Source organism: Dermacentor andersoni, chromosome 7, assembly GCF_023375885.2.
Source record: "Dermacentor andersoni chromosome 7, qqDerAnde1_hic_scaffold, whole genome shotgun sequence".
Taxonomy (NCBI): Eukaryota; Metazoa; Arthropoda; class Arachnida; order Ixodida; family Ixodidae; genus Dermacentor; species Dermacentor andersoni.
In genome coordinates, this window is record NC_092820.1 from 179,713,747 (window position 1) to 179,730,171 (window position 16,425).

Below are 16,425 nucleotides of genomic sequence, written 5' to 3' on the forward strand. Positions count from 1 at the left end.
ACGTGGTGACACGTCCATTGCTTGCCTCAGCTGCCTGCGTTGCCTCTGTGTTTACAATGGATCCACATGACGCCGGTGCGGCTGTGCAAACCTCTATTTCGGCGGATGTCTTACACGGTGACGGCCGACACGCGAAGCTTTCGCATCAGCTTCAAAGGACATGTAAGCGCTTTTGCAGCTCATTGTGGTTTGTGCAAACGGTGCGAGCCGCGTATACGGTGCTTGTAATAAAAGCGGTGCCAAAAATGTATTCGAAGCTATGCTAACTTTCCGCTTATGAACTGAGTCAGTAACAGTGTGTATCTCTCTTATTTATTTAGCACATACTTCTAAGCAGCTGCTTATCACGTTCCTGAGTTAATAAAGTTGCCGGGGCGGTTGCTATCCGATTGTTTATTTTAAGCCCGATCGCTCGCGGGTGCGCTCAGTTGCGATAGATTTGTTCTTGCTGGGCACAAGACTGGTAATCTAGATGTTCTGTACGTTGTAATAGCTTTTAGCAAATACGTATTATTGCTAGTCACTCGCATACTGTGTGGACCGTTACCAAACGTTCAGTTTCGAACATTAGTGTGCTGTCGGTGAAGTCTCCGTCACCCATGCATACTTCGGCGCATTGATTCAAGTGTACGCCCGTTCACTTATTCTTGATACATTGGCGACAAGGTGAGCGTAGGTTTGCGTGTGAGTTGGGGCAACACCACCTAAATAGCACAAGGCATATTCACTCCCATCCATGACGTCATGCTACTGGCCGGACTGCCATAGAATCTAATGAGTATAGTCCCGAGCAGTGGCGTAGCAACAGGGGGGGGGCCGGGGGGCCGTGGGCCCCGGGTGCAAGGGGCCAGAGAGGGGAGGGGGGTGTCATATACGTCTGAAGACACCCCTCTTTCCGCCGGCTACACCCGGGGAGGGGGGTGACAGAAGACCTAGGGCCCCGGGTGCCAGACGACCTAGCTACGCCACTGGTCCCGAGTAAGCCGCGGTGTTTTTAACGTCACCGCTTTCGTCACTCCAGCCTTGGCAATGTGAATTACGATCGAGTAACATGACATCATGGATCGGAGTGAACAGGCTTTGTGCTATCTAGGTGGTGTTGGTTGGAATGGATGTGTGTAGATAAAGTGCGAGAAACTTCTTATATGCCACGAAGCGGCGCTACTCCCTTTGTCAATGTATAACGGGCGTTACTCACTCGTGCAGACGTTCCGAGGCTGAAGTCCTTTCCTTGGAAGTTAGCGCTACAGCGTCGGCGGATAAGTAAATTCCTTTTAATCCTCGAGGAAAGCCGTGCATAGCGAAGAGCCGTCAACACAGGCAGACCTTACGTAGAAGGGAGCCATGAACTTACACACAGATTCATTCCATTCCTTAATATGCCAGTCACAATCTTTGCAGCCAACCACTGCACACATCTTCACTGCTCCATACTTTGCAGCATGAATGGAGCACAGTGCGTTAGCGAAAACCCAGTTGCGTTTCCGATAGATGATCACACAGAATCAGGGCAGAAGAGGTAATGGTTTCGTATTCGTGCGCTTTCGGTGAGGCAATGTGCGGCGAGCACCGTAAATTTAGCAGAATGCGTTGTTGGGCAAGTTCGTTCATTGTATTTGGAAAGATTGGATGCGCTTTGTAGACGATCACAAGGAAGAAGACAGGACAGGCGCTAACTAACAACTGAGGTTTATTCGAGGGAAACACTTAAATATCAAATCATGCCAGCTCAGGCGCATCAGGGTATCAGCAGCAGAAAAGAAGAGAAAGAAACACAAAATCAGAAAAAACTAATGTCGTGGCTCAGCTAATCATATTGTCTAGGAAACGTGCCTCCCTATTGTAAAGCATGACCGATGTGTCACTGATGCATGCTTGTCCCTTCTTTCTTATATAACATGCCTCTAAGTTCCCGTGCTTTTTCGTTACTGCACTTGCGCAGGATCTTAACCTGGTTGAGCAGAGGCCTGCATATATGATCTAGGCAATGCATGGGTAAATGACGTTGCTCCCTATTGTTTAATTGACCTTTCGTGTTCTCGGATTCGCACGTTCAAACAGCGGCGCGTCTGGCCTATGTAGGTTTTGCCGCATGTCAGGGGGATCTGATAAATAACGCCAACTTGGCAATCTACATGGGGGTTCTTGTGTTTCACGCCGCAGCCACCTTGCTTCTTGCTGGCGTGAAGTCTCCCAATGCGGGCGCAAAGGTGACTCAGCTTGCAGGGAGCCGAGAAAACTAGTGGGACACCGTGCTTGGTTGCTATCTTCTTCAGATTGTGTGCAGTTCTATGAACATATGGAATTACGACTGGCTTTGAAGCCTTGTTGGCAACATCAGAGTTTACTTTTTGAGGCGCTTTTAGCCTCTTTTCGAGCGTTTCAACCACTTCCAGCACAACCACATCAGGGAAGCCAGCCTCTTTCAGCCTAAAAATTTGCATCTCGAAGCTGGCCTGCATGGCATGCGTACATGACTTTTTCAGAGATTGCTCAATAATCTGTTTAGCAATGGCCCTTGTGGTGATTTTAGAATGAGCTGCATCATAGGGTAACAGTTGTTTTTGTGTGCGTCGGCAGAAACAGCAACAAACATGCTCTTTTCCAAAAGTAAGTTGGAGGTCAAGGATCTTTGAGGTCAAGCAATCTCTGAGAAAGTCATGTACGCACGCCATGCAGGCCAGCTTCGACATGCAAATTTCTAGGCTGAAAGAGGCTGGCTTTCCTGATGTGGTTGTGCTGGCAGTGGTTGAAACGCTCGAAAAGAGGCTAAAAGCACCTCAAAAAGTAAATTTTGATGTTGCCAACAAGGCTTCAAAGCCACTCGTAATTCCATATGTTCATAGAACTGCACACATTCTGAAGAAGAGAGCAACCAAGCACGGTGTCCCACTCGTTTTCTCGGCTCCCTGCAAGCTGAGTAACCTTTGCGCCCGCATTGGGAGACTTCACGCCAGAAAGAAGCAAGGTGGCTGCGGCGTGAAACACAAGAACCCCCATTTAGATTGCCAAGTTGGCGTTATTTATCAGATTCCCCTGACATGCGGCAAAACCTACATAGGCCAGACGGGGCGTTGTTTGAACGTGCGAATCCGAGAACACGAAAGGTCAATTAAAAAACAGGGAGCAACGTCATTTACCCATGCATTGCCTAGATCATAAATGCAGGCCTCTGCTCAACCAGGTTAAGATCCTGCGCAAGTGCAGTAACGAAAAAGCACGAGAACTTAGAGGCATATTATATAAGAAAGAAGGGACAAGCATGCATCAGTGACACATCGGTCATGTTTTACACTAGGGAGGCACGTTTCCTAGATAATATGATTAGCTGAGCCACGCCATTGTTTTTTTCTGATTTTGTGTTTTTTCTCTTTTTTTCTGCTGCTGATACCCTGATGCGCCTGCGCTGGCATGATTTGATATTTAAGTGCTTCCCTCGAATAAACCTGAGTTGTTAGTTTGCGCCTGTCCTGTCTTCTTCCTTGTGATCGTCTACAAAGCGCATCCAATCTTTCCAAAGAGCACCGTAAAGCGTCATCTGGTTTCTCTGGAGCAAACTGCTTCGCGAAAAGGGTCAAGACACAGTGATTTAAAAGTCGCAGAAGTGCTGTTGCTGTTTAAAGTCTCTCGTGTTTCTTTGCACTGCAGAGGCATTAACTACTTTTTAAGTACGTGACGCCCCAAAATCGTGGCCGGGATGCTATTTGTGTTGTTTTGTTAACGATTGCTACATTATGACGTCAGTGCTCAATAGCAACTGCTTCCAAGAGCTGTGAATTTCATATCCGCCACTTCGTCCCATACAGACCAGCGCGCACCTTATTTATCAGTACACACCGGTGAAAGTCGGTAAGCTACGAAGGAAGAATCCACAGAGCATCGGAGCACGCGAAGCGCAGTTGTAAATAAAGAGCTGCCTTGAGGAGCGTGCGCGAAACTGCGGCAGCGGAGGCGTCGTCATCGACGGCCGATCTCCACATACGCACGTCACTAGGGGCACTGTCGTTGCCAGCAAGTGTAGGTGAGGAGGTCAAACTCTCGAACCCGGGAGCCGATGAACAGCCGCGTCGGGCCCTCGCGTCCTGTTGCCAACCGGACCCTGAGCGCCGTCTCTGTGGCAACCAGGTTCGCAGAGAAAGGACGATGGGAGCACATGGAAACGGGATGATAGAGCGAGCGTCAAATAGGGACAGAAAGTAGAACCGCGGGAGGAAGCAGGGAAATACGTACAAGCAAGTGCGCCAGTAAAATAGGGGAGCACGAACTCTGCAACGGCGAGAGAACAGGTCTCCTCCGTTCAAACAGACTGAGGGAAAGGGACAAGCGTTGCCATGGTTTCGGGTGACGCTTGGAATATTGTTCTGACCGCCTTTTCATTCCCGCGCTACGACTCGTTTCTCTCTCCCTGATTCTCTTGCTTGTGCCCCAAAGCAAGGTTACCTTTCCCACTCTCCCATCTTTCTGTCACTCTTGCCGGTTCTTTACTCGCCTGTCTCTCTCCTTCGCGTACAGCCGCCCACGCCTATAACCGGCCATTCGCAACCGGCGCGCGGCGGCTGGAGTTCCAAAGAGGAACAAGAGGAAAAGGAGGAAGAGGCAAGCTTGCGGCAGCTGCCCACCATAGCAACGATGAGAGCCTGAGCAGCGGTGGCTCACTCTGGGGGGGGGGGGGGGGATATCTAGCTTCTCTTTTCCTTCCCTTCAACGCTCCTTGCTTCCCCAGAATGCTCCCCTTTCCCGCTATGCTCCATGCGGTCTTCCTTCACGACCCGAACAGCGCCGTTCCTCTCTTCCTCTTCTTCGTTGCTAGTGGCGGCCTGATTGCTGCGTTCGCTACTCGTTTGATCATTTTTGTTCTCTCTCATTTTGTGTCGCAGGGTGCGGCGACTCCCTGCTTTTCCTATGCGCCCGTATATTTGGCGCTGCCCGCTGAACCGTCTCGCGTAGCAGCGAGTGTGTGCGTGCTTGTGCCTGTGTTGCGAGGTTACCGTTTCACGATCCCGCTGCACGCGCGATCAAAGGGTACAACAGGCTCGACAACAGCAACTGATCCGTGCCGAGCCAATCCAAAGCACTGGGTGCGGAAGGAGTGTCAGTTTCACGCCCGTGGAGAGTGGCCTCCGTGAAATTGTCGACGGGTGCGCGTATAGTTTTCTTTTGCCCGTTTGAAAAGTGTCTGTTTGGACGGGGGTGTGCGCTTCGGCGCAGAACAGAACTGCCGTGCAAAGAAGCCAACCAGCCGACAGCAAAACGGGAGGCGAGCAGCGGTGTCGCAGTCTGTACAGGAAGCTCGTCTCCCTCCCACCCCCCCTCCCCCCACCTCCCGTCGAGGCCGCAGGAACAGCACTGAGGAACGATATCGTGGTCATCGTACTGACGATGAGAGCGCTGCTTCAGTAGAATACTCGAATCTTGTGCGCACGGTGTAGCCAGTGATTTCACTGGCACAGTGAAATAAGAAGTGCTTGTGCGAAAAACAGTTTTGTTTTCGCGGTAGTGAAAGCAGGAGAAGTCTCGCTTGTCCTCAACTGTGGAAAGGCGCGAGCCTATATTTCCGTCTCGCTTCTTCCCCTCTTCTCTCAGCTTCACATCGCGCCACATCACCGCCTTCGCACCTGCGGTTCAAGTTGTTGTCTGTTCGACGCCTGTTCGCCTTCTGGTTGCCGTCCGCTCGTCGTTTGTTCATCGTCGGCTGGCTTCGTTCAGTCGTCTGCTCGCGACTTCTATCGACTTTCGACTGCGCCAAAGAGCTGAAACACAAAACAACCTCAACGGCATGTATATAAGCGGACACATAATCGTCGCTGCAGCCACGTTAGAGCTCCGGATCTGCGCCCTGAATCGACGAACCTAAGAAAACAGCAATTGCGTTCGTACGGCGAAGACGCGAGCCTGGAGGAAAAAGCGAACGGGCATAAGAGAAGGAGAAAAGGAAAGCGACGCCCGTTATACGAAGCCGGTTGCCGACGTCGGCGCGCCAGCGAGCGCGCTGCGACAAGATTCGGAACGAGATCCAGCCAGCCAGCCAAGCTCTCTCCCCAGGTGGCGGCATTGAAGCGGCGGCGGCAACGACTGATCTCGCGGCGGCGGCAGCAGCAGCGCGGTAAACTGCGGTGTCTCGCAGCGATATGACCGCGGTCCAGCGCGGACAACGACGGCTGTGCCTGGAATGCTGACTCCGTCATCGTGGCCTCTGCTCCTCTTGCTAGTGTCCCTGCTCACGGAGTACGCCAGAGCTGCGTTCAGTAAGTAGCCACAGCCCACTAAAAAAACCCGCTTGCCGTTTGCTTGCTCCTCCGGCGCGCACTGTTCGCAATTTCGTGTAAATATGCAGTCTGCCTTTGTTTATTGTACCCGCCTACCAGCGTCAGTGCCTCGGAAGCTTCTTTTTTCGCTCAAGCATGGAATCTATACATGCGCAGTAGGGTGAGGATAACGTAGCGTCGTCGACAAAGCGTGTGCACACTATCCAAGAGCCACCAGTGCCCTTTCCCATGCCTCGTTGGCGAGTACGTCACTTGATTGCTCGTTCACATCACACTTCTTACGCCTGTGATTCTGTCACTTTGTCCAGTCTTCAATTCTTTCGACATGCTACGCGTGAAATAAACTACGCTTGAAAGGTTCCCGAGATGTGGAGCATTACATGAACCGTGGCTGATTCGATCGCACGCAGATACGCCGCTTTGCTCTGCGTTCTTCCCATGTAGCTCTCGTCCAACCGTTCCTCGACGGTACATCGTTCGGGCCTCAGACTGCCTACGTCATGCCGTACAGTATGTAAGTGAGGTACTGGCGCCTGGTAACCTTCGACATCGCGCGCCCTCTGAAACCACACACGAACACACTATGGCCGAGAACGTTTCCTTCACACCGGTTTGTTCTGGAGAAGCGCTCGCTTCCCGTCCTCCCATCATTGCAGCCTTTATCCCCGACGTCATCCCTACAAACGCAGCGTTGTCAAGCGTCGACATGGAGGTTCACGCAAGTGGAAAAATGTATTCCCATGTCGTCGCCTCTACGTGTACTCGACCCTCCGCATTTTTTCTAACGCAGCATACTTTTCTACGACTGCGGCCCTTCGGGACATCCATACGCACGCGAAAGCGCTGTGCGGACGCCGCTGTGTCACTGCCGATGTTCCGGGCGGGGCTGTGTTCACGTGTTTCCCCTAAAGCATTGCTCAAATACCTTCGTACCTCTTTTTCCTTTCTGCCGAGTAGTCATCGGCAATTTGCGCAATAACCGGTCATGTTCAAACGACTGGTGACGTGCCTCCTCATTTCACGTTACCATCCAGACAAAAAGAGGAAAAGGGAAAAGAAGGATGAAGGGTATGATTGCATGAAGACGAAAGAGGGAAGCGATGTCTCTATTCAATACTAGGAGTCGCGTCGTCCCTTGCTTTTCTTTAAACACTTAGACACGCAAACAAAGAGGATTAATAAAGATATCGGCTGTTTTCCTTGCGTATAAGTCCCCCGCTGTCTAAAGGGTGGGCTTACTAAAAAAAAAAAAAGAAACTCTTTCTGGATTGTTCTCGGCTGCCTCGAATCGCACGTAGGAAATAGAAAACTACCTCGGTTCGTTTTATGTTTTCCACCCGAGCTCCTCATTCTTCTACTTTATACGCTGCACACGGTGCTATTACAGTAGCACGCCTTTCGAAAGAAAGAAAGAAAAAATCCGGCCTTGCTTTGTTGTTGCTGAGGGAAAGCTGCAGCCCGTATTGTCGCAATAAAGGGGAAGCCTTGTGCAAGAAACGAAGGGAGCTGTGGTCTTGCGATTGGCAACGACATGAACGAAGCAATCGGGAATGATAAAGCGAAAAGGAAGGAAGGCGCTCGCAAGGAAAGAGGAAGAGTGTGCCCGTATAAGGTTAACGGTCAGCCGTGTACAGCAGGCTATTCAATCTAGGAAGAAACGACAACGACGCGGAGGAAAGGAACAAATAAATAAATAAAATGAATAGTTCCTCGCGGTGACCTCGATTTGGACCCGAGACGCGTCTGGACGTTGGCTCGCTCGCTTTTGGCATGCCCGCCCTGGCTCGCGCGGTTGCAGTAGCAGCGCGGACAGGATGTAGGCTTAGGGCTTTCGGGGTCTGTACAGAGCGTCGGGGCGCCGGGTTTAGGCGGCGGGGCAGTGCGGATTCGTGACACGCGCTTTAGAGGGAGACTCTGTGGGATGTGCCCGCATGCTTCCAAAAGGCAATGAAGAGTAAAATGAGCCTGTCCTTTTTTTTCTGTCTTCTAGGCGTTTCCCTGTAAAAAAAAAAAAAAAAAAAAAATTGTGTAAGCCTCTACCTTTTTGCTTTCATCAACATAAATGTTTGCTTTGCGTTCAAAAATTATTTCACTGAATTCAATCGGTGCCCTTCTAAATTTGTATTTTTCTAATAATCCTAAATTGTGCGTTTCGTGTTACTAGCTTTTCTACTTCTTCCCGCACACTATTTCTCTCCATTTTTTTTTCTTAATGTCAATTAGATTATAGGCTATCCCCGTTTGCTCTCTGATCCCTACCGCTGTCTTCCTGTCTCTTAACCTTACGCCTAACATTCTTTGTTCCATCGCTCTTTGCGCGGACCTTAACTTGTTTTCGAGCTTCTTTGTCAGTCTCCAAGTTTCTGCCCCATATGTGAGCACCGGTAGAAGGCATTGATCGTACACCTTTATTTTTAATAATGGTAAGCTTCCAGTGAGGATCTGGCAATGTCTGCCGTACGTAGGCACTCCAACCCATTTTTACAGCGACGCTGGATATATGGCTAGGTTCTGATGAAGAATGTGTCCGTTGGGAATAGCCGTGTAGTTTGAGATCTCCCCATACGTGGGCCGATCCCGATGATAGTGCAATACCGGGCCGACCCGCGGTGGAGGTGAATCAGGCTTTAAACACTCCGCCAACTTGTAAAAATAAGTTCAATATTTTAATTCGAAATACAACCCGTATCAGATATTAAGCTGATCAGAACAGATACTACACCTTGACCCGCGTCGGCCATGTCTGCGTTCGCACAGCCCTCTCTTTGCCAGCGTTCCAAGCGCTTGCGTATCTCCTTCCGTTATCCCGTGGTGGCGGTCCCGCCTAAGCGTGCTGCACGCCAGGACCACGAGGCGGCAAGGAATGCGAACGGTACATGCGGCCCCGATCCCGGGAACTTGGAACGTTTCACCGGAGCAACGGGCCGGTTTCAGAGAGAGTTTGTGGGGAACCAAATTTGTGTGGCGCGTGTTGTATGTGATCGCGTGTGGTTTTTTAGTGATCTCACAACCGTTACTGCACTGCGAGACGTCGACCAACGCATGATCACCTTGGTTACTGTGAAGCAGTGTGTGCCCTCGGATTGCTGTGAGGTGTGTGTCTGTTCTACGCGCCGCGATTCGTTAGTAAAAGGTGTCTGCCGCGTTTTGCAACAATACATGGGTATGTATAACCCTCGGCGCCTCATCATCTTCCGAGGCTCAACATCGTGGATGAGCGACTTTATGTACATACGGCGTTCGGCACACGGCAATAGACAGTTCGCCATTAAGGGGCCCACATACACAGCTTCACTGGTCAGCCACCTTCACAGAGTGGAATGACACTGAATTTTTATTCTTTTGTAAATTTCTTTCTGATGATCAGGGTCCCCTGCGAATATAATCGACCTACGTAAACGAACTCCTTCACATATTCTGGAGGCTGACTGGCGATCCTGAACTCTTGTTCCCTTGCTCGGCCATTGATCATTATCTTTGTCTTCTGCATATTAATCTTCAACCCTACTCTTACACTCTCTCTGTTAAGGCCCTCAGTCATTTCTCGTAACACGTCCCCAGTGTTGCTGAACAGGACAGTGTCATCTGCAAACCGAAGGTTGCTGAGATATTCGCCGTCGATCCTTACTTCTAAGCTTTCCCAGTTGTATAGCTTGAATACTATTTCCAAGCATGCAGTGAATAGCATTGGAGAGATTGTGTCTCCTTATCTGACCTCTTTCTTTATAGGTATGTTTCTGCTTGTGGATAATTAAGGTAACTGTGGGATCGCTGTATATATTTTGCAAGTTATTTACGTAAGCGTCCTGTACTCCTTGATTACGTATTGCCTCTATGACTGCTGGTACCTCTACTTAATCAAATGCATTTTAGTAATCTATGAAAGCGATATAGAGAGGCTTATTGTACTCTGCGGATTTCTCGGTTATATTATAGGTGACATGGATGTGATTCATTGTGGAGTATCGCTTCCTGAAGCCGACCTGATCCCTCGGTAGACTGAATTCCTGTGTTGCCTTTATTCTATTGGAGATTATCTTAGTGAATATTTTATATGATACTGGAAGTAAGCTAATGGGCCTATAATTGTTTCATTCTTTAACGTCTCCCTTTTTGTGGATTAGTATAATGCTGGCATTCTTCCAGTACACTGGGACCCTTGAAGTCGATAGAGCGCTTAAAGGGCCGCCAGTTTTTCAAGCATTATGTGTCCTCCATCTTTGATTAAATCGGCTGCTATTCCACCTTCTCCTACCGTTTCTCCCCGTTTCATGTCTTGCAAGGACCTTCTAACTTCATCGCTAGTTATAGTGTTTAGAGCTTTTTGCTGGGCGAGTTAGTGCATAGCTATGTTAGGAAGAGTTGCGCCTAAAAGAGAATGAACACAGAAAAAAAAAAAAACTTGGACGAGAAGAGCGCGGATTATCAACTGGGTTTGTGTCAAATTTGCATATATAGGCATGTTCACACGTGACAAAAAAATAAAGGAATGGGGAACGAGGAGGATAGGGCAAATCAAGCCTGCCTAATGTTAACACAAGCTGCGCAGAAAATTGTATTTAACATGATATAGGGCAACAGAAGTGTCACGCAGTCATCGCCCTTTTCCATGATCTGAAAACCTTCTAAAAGCCCACGGGCCATTTTATTATTGCTTCAGCCTAGAATCTTAATTTTGTTCAACATTGGTGTACATCCTTTGTATGGAATGCATGAGCGGGCAAGTGTGCTCCTTCTCATTTCCGAATTGACAATGCATGCTCCTCTGCGCGTTCATTTACTCAGCGCCTTGTTTGTGCCACATGTACTCGTCCACATTTTAGCGCGATTTGATATACCACGCTCGTGGCACACTTCACGAAAGTTCCACTCTTCTTAACATAGTTATATCGCCTCTGTGACCTGCTCATTACTACTTCGAATGGAGGTATCGTGGCTACTCTGGGCACTGTACAGGTCAGTATAGAATTTTTCCCCTGCTTTTACTATATCTTCGAGCTTGCTGATATTACCCTGCTTATCTTTCAGTGCAGATATCTTGCCTTGTCCTATGCCAAGTTTCCTTCTCACTGATTTCATGCTGCGTCCATCCTTTACTGTTTCGATCTCAGTCTTTCTCGCGTTATGATTTCGAATATCTCTTATTTTTTTCCTTGTTGACCAGTTTTGACAGTTCCGCGAATACTATCTGATCTTTGAGTTGGACACTTTCATTCTTTGTCGTTTCGTTATTAGGTCCTTCGTTACTTGGGAGAGCTTACCTACTGTTTGCCTTGGTGGCTTACCTCCACCTTCAATTGCTGCTTCTGAAACCAACCTAGTTAGTTACGGCTTCACTCATTACCTCTATGTATTTTGGGTGCCCCTGTGAAAAAAGAAACCGGAAAACATTGAATAGGCAGATTTTATCTGGAGCCGTTTATTACGTTTATTACTTTATTTGTTATAACCCACTACGTAGTTTCACGACAGAGAACGCAACAATTAGGGGCTTGCGAATACGAATCGAATACTACGCAACAACTATTCGCATGTGGAATGAACTACTCGGTAAGTTTGAATATTTGAAGCTGACCAAATATATTCCATCAATAGCATGTTAAAGTATCGTTACTGTTCTCAGTCGGCTAAACAAAGTATCACGAATCATGATAAGTGAAACAACGGCAAAAATAGAACCAAGATCGGTATTGGCAAGTTTTGTTTTCGATTTCGCAGCGGAATCTTCCATGACAGCGTGTTTTTCGCTTGTCATTTGTCATTTGTTGTGCCTGGCAGTCTAGTCGTGTAGCACGTTTATCTTTTACGCTATAACCAGTGATGTTTTCGTTGCAACATGCACTTTTACATCTATCTACGCACAGAAATCCTTCAGTTGGGTTCTTTCCCCCCGACTTCTTGTCCTCTCTCGACAACCATTTATGGTCCAAGAACGCTAATTCCTTGAAAAGCTAGTCATACAACACTAATTTTTTCCTGAAAAACTTGATTATAACGAAGTGCTAAAGTTAAGAGGCTATACGTGTATTTTTTTTAATTTACAATCAGTGATATTGTGTTCAAAACTGATCCATTGTCCCTGCTAGCTAGCTGCCTTATTTCCCCCACTATTCAGTACAGGCGGGATAGCTAACTATACTGAAATGAATATTTCTGCTGCAAATATGAGTATTCGTTTGACTATTCGGCATTCGATTTGATATTTCATACTCGCTGTCCTTGTTCAATTCATATTTGAAAAAGCTTATATTTCCAGAAATATCCAGAGTTTGTTTTCGTAGACTAAGAACTAAAACGAACGGAGAACGGGCAGCAAAATTATTATACAGTACTTGACGACGAAAGCAAGACGTACACTTGCGATCAGAAGTTAGGGGACCACGGCACCAGCAAAAGATTAAAATGTATTCAAGCGCAGCTCCGCGGCCTCGGATTAGTTTAATAAGTTGTATTGGGCAAACGCGCGTGCGCTCTTGATTTCAGCCGGAATGCCCAGGCTGCGAAAAAAAGAAATCGCGGCACTTTTGGTTCCCAAACTTTTGATCGCGACTGTACATATTACAGTATTAAAACGTTTTCGCTACGGTAACGACCGTTGTTGTCAATATCATCCCTTTTTGTTGCTATTGATTTTTGAGTGACGTGTTATAAACAAGGTATGCCCGATGCTCAGCGTCGTACAGAACCAAGATGGAAAATGGAACAAAACAGAGGACTACACGCGCAAATGTATGGGCCCTACCGCTGCTCATAAACATAGGCCCTGGACAGCTACGGGTTTTGCCCACTGACTTAGCCCGCTAAATTTAGCCGGCAAAAAAAGGCAAAGGCGAGTAGTAGGAGGATGATAAAACAGAAGCACACAAATTTTGAGCACTTTTTCGCTGCACATAACCCTAATTTTACAAGTCAACATTGCAGTGTGTTATAGCAAAAGCTATTAGAATGAGTCTTGGGACATTATGCACCTCTCTTTTTAAATATAAAAACGCAGAATTAGACTGTCCGTAGATTCAAACAACCTAAAATCGCGCATTTTTTTCAGGTGTAATAGTCTGATAAGGAACGTGACCCGAAGTTTCTTGGGGCCGGTCACTCGCTGTTATCGCTCGCGCGAAACCATTTTATGTCATTCAATAATTTTCCTAACTGACCAGTTCGTGTGTTTATTTTACTGTAACGACATTTATGGACTGCGAAATGGATTTGGGGCGTCTGTTCCGTACACTTTCGCACCAACTATGCAATCATAATTAAATCCCGAGGATAAAAATGTGTGAACCCTGACTTTCGGTTGTCTAAATGTTAAAAAAAAAAAAGGCGAGAGGATTGCCGAGGCTAAAACAACGCAATACAACACTATAGAGGACTATACGAAACAACACAACCCGCCGTGGTTGCTCAGTGGCTATGGTGTTGGGCTGCTGAGCACGAGGTCGCGGGATCGAATCCCGGCCATGGCGGCCGCATTTCGATGGGGGCGAAATGCGAAAACACCCGTGTACTTAGATTTAGGTGCACGTTAAAGATCCCCAGGTGGTCGAAATTTCCGGAGTCCACCACTACGGCGTGCCTCATAATCAGAAAGCGGTTTTGGCACGTAAAACCCCATTATTTAATTTTTAACGAAACAACACTGCGCTCGTGTACTTTTGTCTTATTTTCTGTCCTGTGCATTGCGTTGTTTTATTATTGGCAATGCTGCACCAGGTGGCCTGCGCTTTTAGTCTTCATAGGTTGAAAACGTTATGCAGATCCAACGCACATTTTGAAATCTGTGAAGTGAAGCTTCCGTAAAGTGGTTAATTAAATGGTATAGATCTGTTAATTTCCTGAAAGTACAGCAGTTTGTAATTCATTTCTTTTGGCCAATGTCCGGCATGTCCTGCAAGTTCTGCATGTGACCCGGACGAATGTACAGGAGATACACAGATTTGTTTGAAAAATTTATTTAGAGCTGTACATGTGAAAGAACATGTGAACGGTGCAATTTGCTTCGTAATTTCCTACGGAGTGTCATCAAATTTCTGGTTCTTGGAGAAATGGAAACTAGATTTATTTTCCTTCGATGTCTGAAGAATCGATTGTTCGCGTACGGCGATGTACGTCGTGTGTTTCAATGCCTGACCCTAAAAAAAAGAAGACACTAGATAGAAAACTATTCGAGCTGTACGTCACCGTTGCGCATTACCAGAGAGGACCACCCTTTCCGCGAGAAGGCGCTTGAGCGCAAACCATGCCACAAAACCGAAGACGGGTGGCGATACCACCTTGAAATTTACGTGCCAGTGCACCGTGACGTCATGAGTTTTGACCGCGTGTGCTGGGGCATAGCTAAATTTGTATTGGTAAAAATGAACTACACTGTATTCTGAAAGAGTAAAAGATTGAACTTTGGAAGTTTCAACAACTTTTGCTGAGCCATAACGGCCGAAAGTCGAACAAGCGATTTGCGATCCTGGAATTAGGTGGCGGTTCCGGGGTTTCACCACGAAATTCAGAAGTGATACTTTGAGCATCATTTTCTCTTCCAATAATCCACCTATTACCGTGAAATCAATGAAAGGAGCATTCTTCAAAAATACTTTATCAGTCTAAACTGGTTTAGTGTATCTTTTTAGTATCCCTTTAATTGTAGCTGCAACACGACGAGCGCGTTATAGCTTAAATAGTTATCTTACTGAGGTCATCGTAGAGTACTCAATCTTAAAGGCATGATTCTGCCTTACTTATTTAACAATGGTCACGCGGAAAAAGATACATTGTGATTTGCTTGACATAATGTCCGGCCACGATGTACAGAGTTCTTCCAAGTGAACATGTTTTGAAAAAGAGTTAAGAAGGCGCCGATAAAACCTAGTATCGATTCCTTCTTTTTAAAGTTATACAGCAAAACCTTACCTGTTAAGAAATGACTGTAAAAGAAGCGTTTTTTGTACCATCGATAATTAATTAGTTGCTACGCAAAAAAACCAGAGACTGGAATTTCTTTTTTTAGAGTGCAAGGATGCACTGGGATGTACTACGAAAACAATCAAAAAAAAAAAAAAGATTCCAATTATGCCATCCGATTTCTCATCCGAGTTGAAAACGGAGCAGGTATGATAAGATAATGCTTCCGAGTCTGCACAGACTGCGGAAAATTAGAATGGGTGTTGGAAACGCAGATTGACATAGAAGGGAAAATTTGCCCGACGATGCGCAGTATATCAGAGATGTGATTAAGAAACCGGCTGAACCACCCGACTGGGTGGTCTTGATGGATGACTTTACGAACGGGAAGCAATTCTGATATAAACACTACCTTGCTCTAGCAGGTAGCGTGATGGCTTGCCTTGCGGAAGTTTATTGTATAAACAGCCAAAAAAAAAAAAAAAAAAAGAAAACATGGTAAGCAATGTTTGGGAAAGTTCGCGTAGAAAGCTTGGCTTTAAATGTATCGGTGGGTAGCGACTTCCCTATGATTTCACTCATTTTAACAACATGATTTAGCTTAGTTCTAAGATATCTTTTCGAAATATTCCCTTCGACAAATAGCGGCTTTACGCGTTTTCAGGTGGATTTATGGAAGTGGAAATTAGCTGTGTGAGAAATTGTTATGTCCAGGTAGCTTATAAAGATCATTAAATACCTTTTAAATAGTGATCTTATCATTCACTTCCGAAATTGATGCCCAGCACCAGCGATATTACGTCTTATCAAAAGTCCTGCAACTAGAACCACTTCCGAGATATCAGTTCTTGAACAGTGCTATGAAGTGCTTTGACGTTCGAGTTTTCAAAGTCCTCAATGCGTCCCCCTAAGAGTTCGGGATAACCTTAAGCGGGACATCGATGCACTTTTTAGCAGATTTTCGAGCATTTATCTCAAAAGTCGTGCTAGTCTGAGAATTTCCGCTAAGCAGATATGACTTCACTACAGCTGGGCTTCAATTTCATGATTAAAATGTTTGTCGTAAATATGAACAGGTGGGCAGGTAATTAGTAAATATTTTTAATTAGACACCTGTCCGTCTCGTCAGGCAATTAAACGCAACAATCTTAACACTATACGACCCATGCAATTAAAGAAAATGTCGTCGAACTAAAAAGAAGCAGTATACGGTTGCCACAAAGATTGGAGGAAGATATAACAAAAGGCGGGGAAACATATCAATCGG

The 16,425-nt window shown here is 46.7% G+C and overlaps 1 protein-coding gene and 1 pseudogene across 4 annotated transcripts in view; one reads left to right on the forward strand and one right to left on the reverse strand.

Moving 5' to 3' along the window:
* LOC126533193 (uncharacterized) overlaps positions 1-16,425 on the forward strand; it is a 344,485-nt gene that overhangs the window by 70,333 nt on the left and 257,727 nt on the right. For 2 of the 4 annotated variants that reach the window (XM_055071631.2, XM_055071632.2), the window contains exon 1: positions 4,818-6,245. The exons of the other annotated variants lie outside the window; for them this stretch is intronic. In XM_055071631.2, coding sequence (XP_054927606.1) covers positions 6,170-6,245 — 76 coding nt within the window. In that variant the 5' untranslated portion in view covers positions 4,818-6,169. Of the gene's footprint in view, positions 1-4,817; positions 6,246-16,425 lie in introns of those variants that run through there. 4 annotated transcript variants of the gene reach the window in all.
* On the reverse strand, positions 8,828-9,007 carry LOC126533327 (U2 spliceosomal RNA; annotated as a pseudogene).